The sequence below is a fragment of the Grampus griseus genome (genome assembly GCF_964374135.1).
Source record: "Grampus griseus genome assembly, chromosome: 15".
Taxonomy (NCBI): Eukaryota; Metazoa; Chordata; class Mammalia; order Artiodactyla; family Delphinidae; genus Grampus; species Grampus griseus.
This window is the reverse complement of record NC_139009.1, coordinates 6,533,461-6,548,339: the sequence shown is the minus strand read 5'-3', so window position 1 is coordinate 6,548,339 and position 14,879 is coordinate 6,533,461. Positions and strand designations below refer to the sequence as shown.

Here is a 14,879-nt window from a genome sequence, read left to right as displayed (position 1 = left end):
GAGTGCCCAGTTTAAGGAGAGAGGAAAAGTCTAGCCATGACCCTCAATAAAAGGCATCTAGGGCGATCATTCCCGTTTCAGAAGGATGTTCATGAGTAGAAAGTCAGAAGTCAACATCTAGGGAGAGAAGTTTAGCTTTTCAAGTGTCCTCTCAAAAATAATGCCAGAAGAGACTTCCCCGGTGGTGCAGTGGTTAAGAATCCGCCTGTCAATGCAGGGGACACGGTTTGGAGCCCTGGTCCGGGAAGATCCCACATGCCACGGAGCAACTAGGCCCGTGCGCCACAACTACTGAGCCTGCGCTCTAGAGTCTGTGAGCCACAACTACTGAGTCCGTGTGCCACAACTACTGAAGTCCACGAGCCTAGAGCCCGTGCTCTGCCACAAGAGAAGCCACCGCAATGAGAAGCCCGCACACCGCAATGAAGAATAGCCCCCGCTCGCCGTAACTAGAGGAAGCCTGTGCGCAGCAACGAAGACCCAACGCAGACAAAAATAAATAAATAAATTTATTAAAAAATAATAATACCAGAAGATAAAAATAGCGTGTACGCATAAGACGACAATGATGTAAAAAATACGTATTTAGATGCATGACCTAGAAAGGCTGGAAAGAAATATAAAAACAGTTGCTTTTCCGGGGGGCGGGGGGAGGATTAAATGGGTGTTTTTCTCGAAATTATCCTTAAGGTCATTTCCCATTTTAAAGAAAATTATAATATCTGGCATTGCCAGAGACACCTGCCTGGACTTTTTTGGGTATTTTCCAAGGGAATTTCAGGTTTTAGGTGCCCGTCTGAAACCGAATTTATCTTGTAAAATGCATGCTTATGCCACTTTCTCCAGCAACTACTTCCTCTTTAATGGGGATGGGATTATTTCTAATTCGCGGTCCCCATCGCAACGTCATTAAAGGCTGAGTTCAGTGTATTGAGCTCCAAACCTTTGTCACTTATAGGAAGGTGGAGGAAAGGCAGGCGCTTGTGCAACAAAACAGCCGATGGTGTCACCCTCCCAGGCCGGACCTCACCAGAGCCGAGAGCCGCAGCTGCATTAGCCCACAAGATGTTATGCACCATCTGCAACGGTGCTGCAGCAGGAGACCCGGCCACCGCAGGGGAGGTCATGCGAGCCTCCTGCTCCCGTGCCGCACCCACGAGTGCCGGGGGTGGCGGGGAGGTTGAGGGGAGTTGGTAACAGCATCGCCATGGCAACAGTGACGTCCTTGTACCCTGGATCTAATTGGAGGAAACCCCGTGGCCGAAGCCGCAGCCTGCCGGCCAACCGAACTTGCCCAAGCCGACCCACCCTCCTAGCCTCCGCTTCCTCTCCCGCCCCGCCTTCTTCGCCCCCTTCCGCGCGCTCAGTCCTCATTGGCTAGGGGCGGGGAGGAAGGCGGGACTCTAGGGGACAGCTCAGCGCGCCATTGGGCGGGGGGAGCGAGGGCCGCCGCGCTGCGGCCCGCCTCCCGGCTCGGAGGTAGGCTGAGACGGGAGGGTCCTCGGCTAAAGCCAAAGGCGGATCAAAGTGGTGGGACTCGCGCCGCGGCCGCGGAGACGTGAAGGTGAGCGCCAGGGTCGCCCCCGGCCCTCCTCGGGTCGGGCCGGGCCCGAGAGTCCGGCGGGAGGCCAGCCCCGGGGAGCGGCTGGCCTCGACGCTGCTCTCCTCAGGGACGGCTCCGGCGGGAAGGAAGGTGCGGGCCAACGGCCGCTTCCATCTTGGGCCGGGCGGGCGCGGGAGCGGCCCTTCCTCCTCCTCCCCTTACTCCTCCTCCTCCTCCCCCCGCCGCGGGCCGCCTCGGCTGGCGCCCCCGGGCCTCCCGGGCACCCCGCGGGGAGCGTGGGCGGGGGAGGGAAATTCAACGGGGCCGCGCGTGCGGACACAGACAAAGGGGGCGGCGGGCGGGCGGGCTGCCGGGGCGGCGGGCGCATTGTCTGACGGCGCCGCCCCCGCCTTCTGCCCGCGACCCCGCCCCGCCCGCCCGCCCGCAGGCCCTCCGCACTCCTCCTCGGCATCCGGGTCGGTGCTCGCCCTCGCTGTCCTGTCCCCGGCCCCATGGAGAAGACGGAGCTGATCCAGAAGGCCAAGCTGGCCGAGCAGGCCGAGCGCTACGACGACATGGCCACCTGCATGAAGGCCGTGACGGAGCAGGGCGCCGAGCTGTCCAACGAGGAGCGCAACCTGCTCTCGGTGGCCTACAAGAACGTGGTCGGGGGCCGCAGGTCCGCCTGGAGGGTCATCTCGAGCATCGAGCAGAAGACCGACACCTCCGACAAGAAGCTGCAGCTGATTAAGGACTATCGGGAGAAAGTGGAGTCTGAACTGCGGTCCATCTGCACCACGGTCCTGGTGAGTCCGCGACCGTCCGGGCGGCGGGCGCCGAGGCGCCTTTGTGTGAGGCTTTCCGTGGGGAGTTTCCCGGGAACGGGAACGGGAACGAAGTGGGGGCCGGGGCCTGCCTGACGCCCTGCCGACGCGTAGAGGGCTTGAGGAGGTTAGCCTTGCCCTTCTTAACGCGTTATTTCAGTTCTTGAGATGAAGAAGCTGCTTTTTCTTTTTTTTTTCTCCTTTCTTTTTTTTTTTCCTGTGGTAAGTATATTTTTCCTAGGTGCTGCGTTGCTCCTCCACCAGATAAGTTTAAACATGAGAGTAGGTTTGTAGAAGGCTGAAAATCGTTTTCCAGCGTCCTGAGGCGATCTGGGAACCCTTTAAACGTATTGAATCAGTTCGTAGGCTTCAGGCTTCCATTGAAAGAAGGGGCGGGCGCCTTTTCCATAAAGATCACGTATGTAAGTCGGTTTTCCTCCCAAATCCAGCAATGGAAATTTACTTCGAAAATCTGAATAGGTATCTCGTTTTTCAAGTAAGAGTATCTGTTGATTTTTTCCTTGTTAAAAGCGGGGAAGGGGGAGAGTTTGGTAAATGTGAAAAAGGCACAGCTAAATCAAAGGAATGAAATGTCCTGGGAAATTTCGGTGCTTGATACCATTTCTTCGCTGTTACATAGCTACACGTGAACCCCGAGGTGTTGAAATGAATTCGTATCTGGTGTGGAGTAAGCGAGGAAAGCTTTCCAGGTTTTGAACTGTCCAGTCTTAGCTAGGGTGGCTTTGGGTGGAGTAGGGTGACTGCTGTATTCACGCTTATTGGTGAGAGAGAGCATTTTTAGCTTTGTCATCGTATGGATCTTTTGATCAGTAAGATAAGTTTTTAAAATGTCGATACCAGCATTATATCCTGAGGTGTTTTGAAGTGTTTTAATACTGCAAAGAGTCATTTCTACTAATAAAATATGAAATAGCCGATGCGGTTGCCTCTTTTAAGTGCCACTTTTCCAAGGGGCCTACTGATTTTTGATGTGTTTGTTCCACGTTGTGTTTTAGGTGGGCTTTGAAAGACAAACATGCTAGGTTGGTGATTTTTCAAGAGGGAATAGAGGAGGAAATGCCTCTTGCTCTCCCAGCCTTTTCTTCCTTGCCCCTGAGATTCGTGGGGCAGGAAAGTTTTTTCCTTTCACCTATTTTTCCAGTACAAATAACAAGTGATCTGAACGAAATCATGGCTGATGGAGATAACTGGTAAAGGGGCGAAGGAAGCAGTGCAGAGCAGGTGTACGAGGTGGAGAAAACTTTGAGATTATTTGCTTTATGTAGGCGAGATTTTATGTTCATCCATGTCTTAGGTTCCACTCCCTGCCTAGCATAGAGGAGACACTTAGGCTTTTTGAACTGAATTGCTTGTATTCAAAAAATTTGCCAACTTGAAAGTGATGGTAGACTTCAGTGGCATATGGTAATGGTTATTGACAACATCCACTCTGTCATCGAGGAAGACTATAAGAACTCCATATGTTAACGAGAAGCTCTTCTATACATGTTTTACTTTGGGACACTCTCACAGCATATTTCAATCTCTTTGTTCTATTATTGTTTTGCAATTTGTTACTTACCCTGCAGCAATTCAGAATTACCACAGAATTTTTCCTGTTCTCTAGCAAGTTAGCTGGGAATATTTGTTTTATTTTGTGGCTCTTATAAATTTTAGTTTCTCTAATGGCATAAGTAGAGGAGACTTTGCTTAGTTGATAAGTGACTTGAAATAGAGACCAAATAGATCATTTCAGTAGGAGAGAACCCCTGAAATTGGGACAGGTTTTGTTTGTTTGTTCGTTCTGTTTTCTTCATATATACTAAGTGAAATAGAAGAGTTGATTCATCAGACACCAAGGAATAAATAAAATATTTTTATTAATGAAATGGCTTAAAAGACTAATTGTGACTTAACGGCCAACCTCCGAAAAAAGTCCTGAGGAAAGCCCATTGTCAAGTTGGCCGCTGTATTTGAGAGCTTAGCATGTGCAAGCCACTGTGCTAAAGCAGCATGGGGAAGAGCAATGCTGAAAACGGTAGATTTTGTCCTCCAGTAATTTATAATAAGGAGTGCATATGAGACATACCCAAATGTAAATAATATATAATTCCCGTAAGATGGTTATGAATAAAATGCTGTGTAGTTTAAAGGAAACAGAAACCTCAGGAAAAGCTTTACAAGGAGTGGCTTTTGGAACGAGCATTGAGGGAGGGGGATCAAGGGGAGGGGAGTGTCAATATATTCCAAGCAGAAGAAGTATACAGGATGGGCCTTATTCATGGAAGAAGGTTTCTGTATGAAGAAGAGCAGAATATGTGCAGAGCTGGTGCAGGAGAAAAGCCTGTAAAAGAAGATAGGAACTATATAAGAGAATGTCAGAGGGAATTAGGAACTATATAAGAGAATGTCAGAGGGAATTTTTCTCATTTGATTGACAGTGGGAAGACTGAAGATTTTCGAATGAGGTGCAGGTGGCAGTATCTAGAATTCATGGTTTGGGTGCTAATTTCCGGTTTGTAATCTGAACTGATAGATAAGGAAGTGATAGACAAGTGAACAAGAATTTGAGAATTGGTAAATTAGTGATTTAATCAGGAGTCTATCAAATAATGGGGAAAGAAGAATGAAATCTAAAGTTGCTGAACATGAGTGCCAAAATTAGGTTTTCTCTCTTGTTCCCCCCCTTCGGTGAACAGGAAGGAGAATTTAGTGTGGAGGAAGTGGATGACACTGACTTGTTATAGAAGGCTAATAAAAGAGTAACGTGGAGGGCTAGGCAAAATTTTGGTTTTAAATAGCAGAGATTCTCAGCCTCATCTTTCTATTTCATAGAGTAGGTTCAGGGTGGAATTATTTGGACTATTTACTCAAAACGAACATGGCAGACAACTCTCAACCCTGTTGACAATCACTGTACTGAGAGAGGTTATTGAATTGTGGAGGCAGTAAAAAATGTTAAAATCCAAATATGTAATCTAAAGAGCAAAAGGAATTAACAAGACCCAAATGGCCAAGACCAAACTCTTCGTAGAATCTAAGAGGAGTTAAAGAGGAAGATATTACCAAGTTATCTCTGTCTCTCAGTGTCATTTGTGAAACCAGAGGTTGGGCTAAAATTTCTAAGTCTGTTCCAATTCTGATACTTTGGGACTATAGAGTTATATGGTCCCAGTCATTCCACCTGTGCTCTGACTTGCAACTCTAAAATGAGTAGTTTTTATAGTCCAGGTTGAAGAAGAACATGTCCTCAATCATTTAAGAAATGTGGAAAAACTAACGACTTCAGTGAAATGTCTTTAGGAAGAGGGGATGGGGAAGTCATTGGTGATCCTAGTAAGCAGTGTTGGAAATAGCAAAGTTTAAGTGAGAAAGGTTAATACTGTAAGTTGTATGACAACCGGGCAGTGGTTAAAAACTTGAACAAGGTGTTTAAGAGTCATTAAGAACTGGGGTGTGAGGTAAGGGTAATTGAAGAAATCAGAGGGGTCCACAAAGCCCTTCTGGGACCTGGGAACGAATATCATGTACAAAGTTCATGACCTTGGAGTAAGAGCAGGACACTTAGAGAATGTACAAGATAACCTCCGTCTCAGGCAACCCCATGTTATCCTTCTGTGTTAATGGTCTTTTTATTAGACTATTTTCAGTAGGTTGCTTTAGTATAATGTATAAACGGTTTCAGGAGTTAAGGTCTATGTTGTGATTTTTTTTTTTTAAGTAAGAATCATTTAAAATATATAGAAACTGAGATTTGTCTCTGGTGTGTAAAAGCCCTGTAATATTAATTCCATAATGTGCTTGAATTTAGTTGTGTTCTAAATTAATCTCTTAATGAAAATATGTCTAGTGCTAGTTGTTATTTTGAAGTAAGACCAATATGTTGCTTTTGATAGTTAATGAGTCTTAATGTAATCTTTTTGACATGATGGAAAAATTATGGGCTCTGGAATCAAGACTGACTGTTTTGGGGTCATTGCTCCATAACCTTATAATTTTGTGACTGCAGGCAAGTTTCTCTCAGCCTCTGTTTCTTTATCTATAAACTGGTGATGATGGTTCTTGCCTTGATACGCTTGTAGTTAAAATAATAGGTAATAACTGACATTTAATGGGCATTTACTATTATATACTAAGTACTGTTTTAAGCACTTGATATACTCACTGTGTTCCCATTAGTTAGGTTGATAGTATTATTTATGTTTTAAAGTTGAGAAAATGGGGGCATAAGCAAGTTAAGTAACTTGGTCAGTATCACAGAACTAGTGAGTGGTAGAGCAAGGATTTGAACCCAGGTGGTGTGACTCCAGATGAAAGTATATGAAACACATTTGGCCCTAAATAACATAGTAGCTGACTAAAGATCACAGTGTTTTGAGGAATTTATACAGTCTAATAAATGTTTTTAAGTTAGGAGGGAGGGAGGATAGATCTGTGGTGGACAAAACTCAGTCTATAATTTTGAAGCCCTCCTTATATGCAGGATATTGAAGTAAAATTTTAAAACTTGACTTTTGGATTTTTGGCATTAAGAGTGTAAGCTCCTTGAAGCTAAGAGTTGTTTCTGAAGAGTGAAATGGAATGGACATACATATTGTACATACAGGCATAGAAGTATAAGGTTTGATCAGTGGTTCTCAGCCAGGGTGAATTTACCCGCCAGGGGACATTTGGGAAGTTCTGGAGATAGTTTTTGGTTGTCAAGGCTGGGGTGAGAGTGGGGAGATGCTATTGATATACTGTGAGTAGAAACCTAAATGCTGCTAAGCATCACATAAGGCATAGGAAAATCCCCCACCACAAAGAATTACCCAGCCCAAATGTCAGTAATGACTGAGGTTGAGAAACTCTGGGTTAGGTTATAAATAAAACAAGCAGTATTAAGTTGTATTGAATTGTATCACACCTGTCCTTTAGATTCTTATTAATATATTGGCATCTTGTCAGAACCCTTTGTCTAGACTTCAGCTATTTTTTTTTCTTTGTCACTCTTGTGTGTATGCTATTTAACTCTGCAGTTCACCTTTCTGGCACTTACTCAGTGGGTCCTGCATTTTCAAAGTTCCACCTCGGGGTTTACCTCCAAGGCCCTGCGCTTTTTCTTTTAAAAAAAACTTGGCACAGAGAAAAACGATCCAACTGAAATTATAGTGAAATCTATTTAGGAAGAGGCAGTTAAAATTGATAACAGCAAATATTCTCCTCTCCTTCATAACTGCCATTAATAGTTTGGCATATGTGGTTCCAGATTTTCCAGCCTGTACTGTGTGTTTATTTGGATGTTGCATAATTATACTAATGGCCCACTGAACATTTAGGTTGTAAACAAATTTTTCTCTTTTATAAACAACACTGGGAAGGACATCCTTGTTGCGTGCTTTATGCTAGGATTTACTTAGGTTACGTTTTGGGAAATGAAATTTCCAATCAGAAGATACGCATTTTTTTTTTCCCCCAGATAGCCCTCTGAAAAGATTTTATGTGTTTATACTGTCATCAGCTGTTGTTGAGAAAGGCCATTTCCCCTTACCCTCTCCAGCACAGACAGTTGTTCGAGGTTAACAAAAATCTAGAGACTAGAATGGTTGAAATTTTACCTCCTTGTTCAGTTTTGGATGTAATGAGGACTACCTTTGTTCTCATAAAGGGCTGGTTACCAGACTTTTTTTTTTTTTTTTTTTTTTGAGTCTCATATACAGTTTCACTTATAAAATGATAGCATAGCATGGGATTAGTTAATTCAAGGTGCTTGACAGTTGGGAAATCTGCTTGATCATATTGATGTTTATTTATTCCTTTTTGATATTTATCAATACCATTTTTGTATTTAGCACTAGTTCTTTCAGAGTAACAACGGAAAATATCTTTGTACCATTGACTTTCTAGGTATCAAGGAGGGATGGTAGAGAGGCATCATTTGAAAAGATGAGAAAAGAAAAACAACTATAGTTCATCCATTTCTACTTTAATTAAACTCTTAATCCATGGATAAATCAACAATGAAGGTTCCTGAAATATCTCATGATAAATAATTTGACCAGATTCGAAAACATTGTTTGCATATTGAAGTGTTTAAAGACAAAATGATGATGATACCTAGAATTTCAAAATAATGGGTGAGGGTTATAGATGAAACAAGTGTGTCTGTGAATTAATATAGTTGCAACTGGCTTTAATGGGAATTCATTATACTATTCTCTCTTCTCTTGTATATGTTTGCAGTTTTCCATAATTAAAGGGTTTTTACCCCTAGAAATTTTCCACTCTTACGTACTTACACAAGAGGAAAGACCTGTACAAGAATGACCATAGCAGCTTTGTTCTAAGAGCAGAAAACTGAAAACAATCCATTAGTAGGAAAAAGGATAAACAGGTATATTCATACAGTGAGATACTATTCATCCGTAAAAAGGAAGGGACTACTGACGCATACTATAATGTAAATGAATTTCAAATACACACTAAGTGAAAGAAGCTTTGCACAAAATAGGACATAATGTCATTCTATTTATATGAAATTCTAGAACAAGCAGAAAGTAGTCTGTGGGTGAAAAATCAGAAGAGTGGTGACCTCTGGGGATGGAGGCAGGGACTGACTGAAAGGGACAGGAGAGAACTTTCTGTGGTGATTGTAATATTCTTTGTGTTGATATGGATTTGCGTTACACATGTATATGCATTTGTGGAAACTCAGCAAATATGCGCTTAACATTTGTTCATTTCATTGTATGTAAATTTTTGCTTCAAAAGAAAATAAACTCTAGTTAGTGATATTCCTGTACTGATGTCTCAGTTTACACAAAAACTAGTAGAAGTGGACGGATATTTGATAAAGCAGTTTGGTAAAAGGTTAATGGTAGGATCTGGGTGGTGGGTATATGGGTGCTCACTGTAATTGTTGGTTGCTGTATATTAGGGGTATAATATTCTACACGCTATGGTTGAATGCCTTTAATACCTGTAGCAAAAAAAAAAAAAATAGTGAAACCCATGTCTTGTTGACCTCAAGATATGAGAACATGTCTCCTATCCACCTAGGAGATGGCCCTGATGGACTTGGCACCATAGCTTTTGTTTGCGTTTGGTGGTGGATGCTAACTAGATTAATGGGGGTAGAGAATGCTGTGGAAGACTTACAGAACTGACTGTACTCTGGGGCAGTGGTTCTCAAGCTTCTTGGGCTTAGGATCCCTTTGCACACACTTGAAAATACTGTGGAACCTAAAAGGTTTTGGCTGTGTAGATTATATCTGTAGATATTTACATTATTAGAAATTTAAACTGCGGGTTTTATAATCCATTTTAGAATAATAAGTCCATTAGAAATTAACATTACCTGTGTTTTTTTTCAATTGTAGTAAAATATACATGATGTAAAATTTACCATTTTAAGCATGCAGTTCTATGGCATTAAGTACATTCACACTGTTGTGCGATCGTCACCACCTTTCCAGATATTTTTCATCTTCCCCAACTGAAACTCTGTACCCATCAAACACTAACTCCCCATTCTCCCATCTCAGAAACCACCGTTTTGCTTTCTGTCTCTGAAATTGACAACTCTGGATACTTCGTGTAAGTATAATAACTTTTTTTTTTTTTTTTTTTTTGCGGTACACGGGCCTCTCACTGTTGTGGCCTCTCCCGTTGCGGAGCACAGGCTCCGGATGCGCAGGCTCAGCGGCCATGGCTCACGGACCCAGCCGCTCCGCGGCTTGTGGGATCTTCCCTGACCGGGGCATGAACCCGTATCCCCTGCATCGGCAGGCGGACCCTCAACCGCTGTGCCACCAGGGAAGCCCTAACATTTTTTTAAATAAAAAAATTGAATGAGAAAAGTGGCATTGCTTCATAATCTGTTGTAGTATCATGTCTCTTAGCTTTTGGAAAACTCCACTCATGAGAGAATGGCAGTGAAAAAGCAAATAGTACCTTAATACGTATTATGAAAATGGTTTGAGTTTGTGCCCTTCCCCATCCAAAAAGTTGGGGGGAGGGTTAGAAGTTCTCTGAACACATTTCGAAAATTGCTGTTATAGGGGCATTCTGTGTGATTGAGCAGTTTCTGAGTAGTGGTCATCGTGTGGTGATAATGAAATTTGTAAAACCTTCCCCTCCCTTCCCATTGCCCAGTCACTCCCTTTACCCCCCCAAATTATTCGAGGAATATAGTTTTGGAGACCAGAAAAAATCACAGACTTGATAATAAAGAAAAGTTTATTTTAGATATTGGGTAAGAAAGAGTCCCTGTTCATTCCTGAACAACTAACTTGAGAACTAGTATGTTGGAATGGCTTCTGCTTCCTTATGTTGAGAATGGTAAAGTAAGGTTTAATATGATGTCTCACTCCCCAGTACCCAACCCAAAAGCAGAGGTGGCATGAATGAAATATGCAGATAATGGGCTTTTGGATCTGGTTGCATTTAGGTTCGAAAGTTAGCTCTTGAAGACAGGAAGTCAGGTTAGTTGTTAGCCAGCATTGGTTGAAGCGTTTCAGTGAAACTCGTCTTTCACGAAGATCTTGACTATCCATTTACATTTTTTCTATCCAGCTGAACAGTATTCCATGATTTCTTTGTCAGCTGGGCCTTTTGCTTCGAATGGATATGGCGTGGTGTGGTGCGGAAAACATGTTGTAAAGTATTCTCAGTTTACTGCCTGCCTTTGACCATTCTTGTGTATGTTTGCTGCAGGCTTTACTTAGAGAAATGGAGAAACAGTGGTGCACGTGGTGAGACCATGACTATAAGGACTTCTGTAAATTAAATCTAAATGCTTTATTCTTTTTTTTATATTTTATTATCATTCTTTCTTTCTTTATTTTTGACTGTGCTGGGTCTTCGTTGCTGCACGCGGGCTTTCTCTAGTTGCGGTGAGCAGGGGCTACTCTTTGTTGCAGTGTGTGGGCTTCTCATTGCGGTGGCTTCTCTTGTTGGCGGAGCACGGGCTCCAGAGCGCAGGCTCAGTAGTTGTGGCGCAAGGGCTTAGCTGCTCCGCGGCATGTGGGATCTTCCGGACCAGGGCTCGAACCCATGTCCCCTGCATTGGCAGGCGGATTCTTAACCACTGCGCCACCAGGGAAGCCCTAAATGCTTTATTCTTAAAGGACAGTCTTAGATTGCTCTTTGTAAGTGCCAGGGTGACTGTGGGAAATAAGTGGGAAAGTACATAAAACTGCTTTAAAACCATAATGATACTGATTTTTGGATCAGACTTTCTACTGTTACTCGTCTAGAATATTTAGTACTCCCATTTTCCTTATTTTGCTCATTCCACCAGACATGACTTGAGCACAGCTCAGAAAGGTTTTGCTCTTTTAAAAACTATAGTATTAGATACCTGCAACTAAACATATATCAATACATATTAGGTGTTCTAATCTTTCAGCCTGGTACTATTTCCAAGTATTTGGCAATATACTTTTAGACCTTCAGTGATTGTGTTGCTCTCTCAGGATTCTGATGGACTAGTAAAGAGGTTAGAAAGGTTATAGTAAGGGTTTACGCATCCTTTAATCAGGAAATACTCTAGATTATTTGGGGACTGATTGCAGAGACCAGGTATTTGATTCTTAAGGATGTCAGAAACTTAAAAAAGAGTTTGGAAGGATTGACTATCCCTTTAATATAGTTATGCTATATGTAAGTTAATTTTTATGTAATTTAGCTTTTAATATATTTGAAAAAATGCAATATTTAAAAATCGAGGGACTGACATTTGAAATGAGAAATGGTATATATTGAGGTGATTTTATGTTCCTGAACAAATTGAGATGGGAGTCTTTATCAAACTACCAATGGTCCTCTGGAAATTTTTATTTCCTCCTGACCTTTCCCACATCTACCAAGATACTTGGAGTAGAAAAAAACTTGAGAACCATATAATTAGAGAAAGGATCAAGAGAGTAGCAACTTCAAAAGATTAGGGGGCTTCCCCGGTGGTGCAGTGGTTGAGAGTCTGCCTGCCGATGCAGGGGACACGGGTTCGTGCCCCGGTCCGGGAAGATCCCACAAGCCGCGGAGCGGCTGGGCCCATGAACCATGGCCGCTGAGCCTGCGCGTCCAGAGCCTGTGCTCTGCAATGGGAGAGGCCACAACGGTGAGAGGCCCGCATACCGCAAAAAAAAAAGATTAGGGAAGGAGGTAGGGGACAGTGCATTGGCCCGGCTCAATGACAAAATTTGTTAATTTTGATGAAATATGACTTATTTTTTTTTCTTAGGCTGCTTGTGCTTTTGTTGTAATATTTAGGAAACCATTACCTAATCCAAGGTCGTAAAGATTTATACCTGTGCTCTTATCTAAGAGTTTTACCATTTTAGGGCTTACATTCAGACTTTCGGTCCATTTGGAGTTAATTTTTGCATGTGGTGTGAAGTGGGGCCCAACCGTCATTCTTTTCGTGTGGCTACTCAAGTTGTCCCAGCACCATTTGTTGAAATATTCACGTATGCTTGATCTGAAATTCTCAACTTATGGGGAAAATAACAAGTGGTTTAGCATAAAAGCTCACTTAAGGGAAACTTGTGATTGCTCCATTCTTCATGCTCTAGCCAAATTGTTCACCCAAAGCCCTCCATATTTTGTTTCTGTCCCTCTACTCACTGCTTTTCTTGGTTGGAAGCCCTTCCTTCTCCCATTTCTATATGTTGAAATCACACCTATCCTACCAGATAGAATTTAGGTGCCACTACACTTGTTATTATAGTCAGTTACAAATTACAGCCTATTAATACTTTCAGATCTGTTTCCTTCTGCTCTCCTATGTGCAGTTATGGGTGGATGAGACATGTGTTTATCTACAAGGAAACTGAGCCATATTGATTTACTTAGTTACATAGCCAGTTAGCTGTGACCTCAAATTCAGTTCTTCTAGAAGAGTGTTCTTTCTGTTTCCTCTGCCTTTCATAGTAAAGCCTTCCTTTATAGACCCTGTTCTTCTGAGATCATCTCATCTTTTCTCTGGGTTCTCTCGTGTGTAAGTTGGGGAGAGTCAAGGCTTTACAAGTCTAAGCTCTTCAACTAGAGCAGCTCCCTTTTATCTCTTTTACTGTTTACTGGTATTGCTTAAAAAAGACTTAGGGCAGGGGGGAGAGAAAATAAACACTTCAAAAAAATTTGAAACCATTACCCTGTTAGATGGAGTCCAGGCTCCTTAACAGGGCTTAGGAGACCTTCAAGCCTTTCCCTTTAGCGTCCTTTCTCACTACTCATCCCTCTGTGTTCCAGCCACATGGAATTATATGGTTCTCTCCTGTATTCTGTACTTTCTTAGCTTTGCTCTTATTCTTTCCCCTGTGTAAGCATGGATGGTTGTATTAATATAATGTTTTGTTTTCCACCGTCTAGTAATGAGACCCAATTCTGTATTGTCTGGAGTGTACCAGTGTCCTGAGTTCCTCTTGTGGCTGCATCTAAGTCAGATCAATATTGGTAAGCTGTAAGGGTATGTAGGAATAAGGACTTCGTCTATATTTTTTCTTCTGTATACTATTAAGCACTGCTTTATTTTTCAAGGTTATTTTTTGTGCTGTACCCAGTAGTTCAGTTGAATATAATCAATAACCCATGTAAGTTTAGGTGCAAATGCGATGAATTTTTTTTTCTTCTTTTTAAATTTTCTTCTCTTTATGCTCTGTAATAGGTCTGGTAGACGAAAGGCTTAACTACAGGGTTGTATATAATTCAGCTGCAGAAGTAAACGTATGTGGCATGGGTTAACCACAGATGGAAAAATTAGTCTGCAAATAATTGTGTCATTTCTATAATGTAGAAATGGCTTAATTCAATTTGTCATAGACTTACAAAAGACAAAGCTCATGTGAAAGTACACTGGTATCTTTGCTATTATCTATTTTTGGTAGTTTTCCTAGGATATAGCAAAACTTGACCCATATACTAAGCTAGCAAGGCAATTTTGACCTATTTTTAATTACTTGAACATATTCTCTTTTAGGTATCAGGATGTCTGTCCAGTTGGATTACTTATGACCAGACTAAGATTTGACTTCCTGTTCTATTTGTTTTGTTTTCTTTTCCTTTTAAGGAGCACTCTTGTTTTCTTACTATCATTTGTCATGTTTTACTTTGCAAATTGCAGTGGCTAACATAGTTTCTGGAGACTAGTAAATTGCAAGTTCTCTAAGGGGAAGGAAGTATGGACATTGATGCTTGCCTTGGTTCTTTTGGTAGCACTGATTTGTAAATGTTGGTAAATTGTGGTTGTTTATGTGTAATTGGTTTTAATGCAGATTGACAAATTTGGAAATCAGTATTAGTGTTTCCAGTGTATGTGTTAAACTGTCCTTCCGAACCTTTATATCTTGGCCAGAGGGTTGGGAACTTTGAGCAGAAGGGATAACATTCGTATCTTGCTGTTGTGGCCACTCAGTATCTAGCTGCTAAAATGTGGAGATACAGCAGGTCAGACACAAAGGACTGGACATTACATTTGTTTCTAAGAATATCTGGAATTGGCTCGGCTGCCTTGGGTGAAGTAAGGGGACAAAGAC

The 14,879-nt window shown here is 42.3% G+C and overlaps 1 protein-coding gene across 1 annotated transcript in view; it reads left to right on the top strand.

The window, feature by feature from the left end:
• The first annotated feature begins 1,467 nt into the window (after window positions 1-1,467).
• The window catches only part of YWHAQ (tyrosine 3-monooxygenase/tryptophan 5-monooxygenase activation protein theta), a 31,744-nt gene continuing 18,332 nt past the window's right edge, over window positions 1,468-14,879 (top strand). Inside the window, exons 1-2 of the mRNA XM_082672097.1 lie at window positions 1,468-1,564; window positions 1,992-2,349. Coding sequence (XP_082528223.1) covers window positions 2,056-2,349 — 294 coding nt within the window. The 5' untranslated portion in view covers window positions 1,468-1,564; window positions 1,992-2,055. The remainder of the gene's footprint in view (window positions 1,565-1,991; window positions 2,350-14,879) is intronic.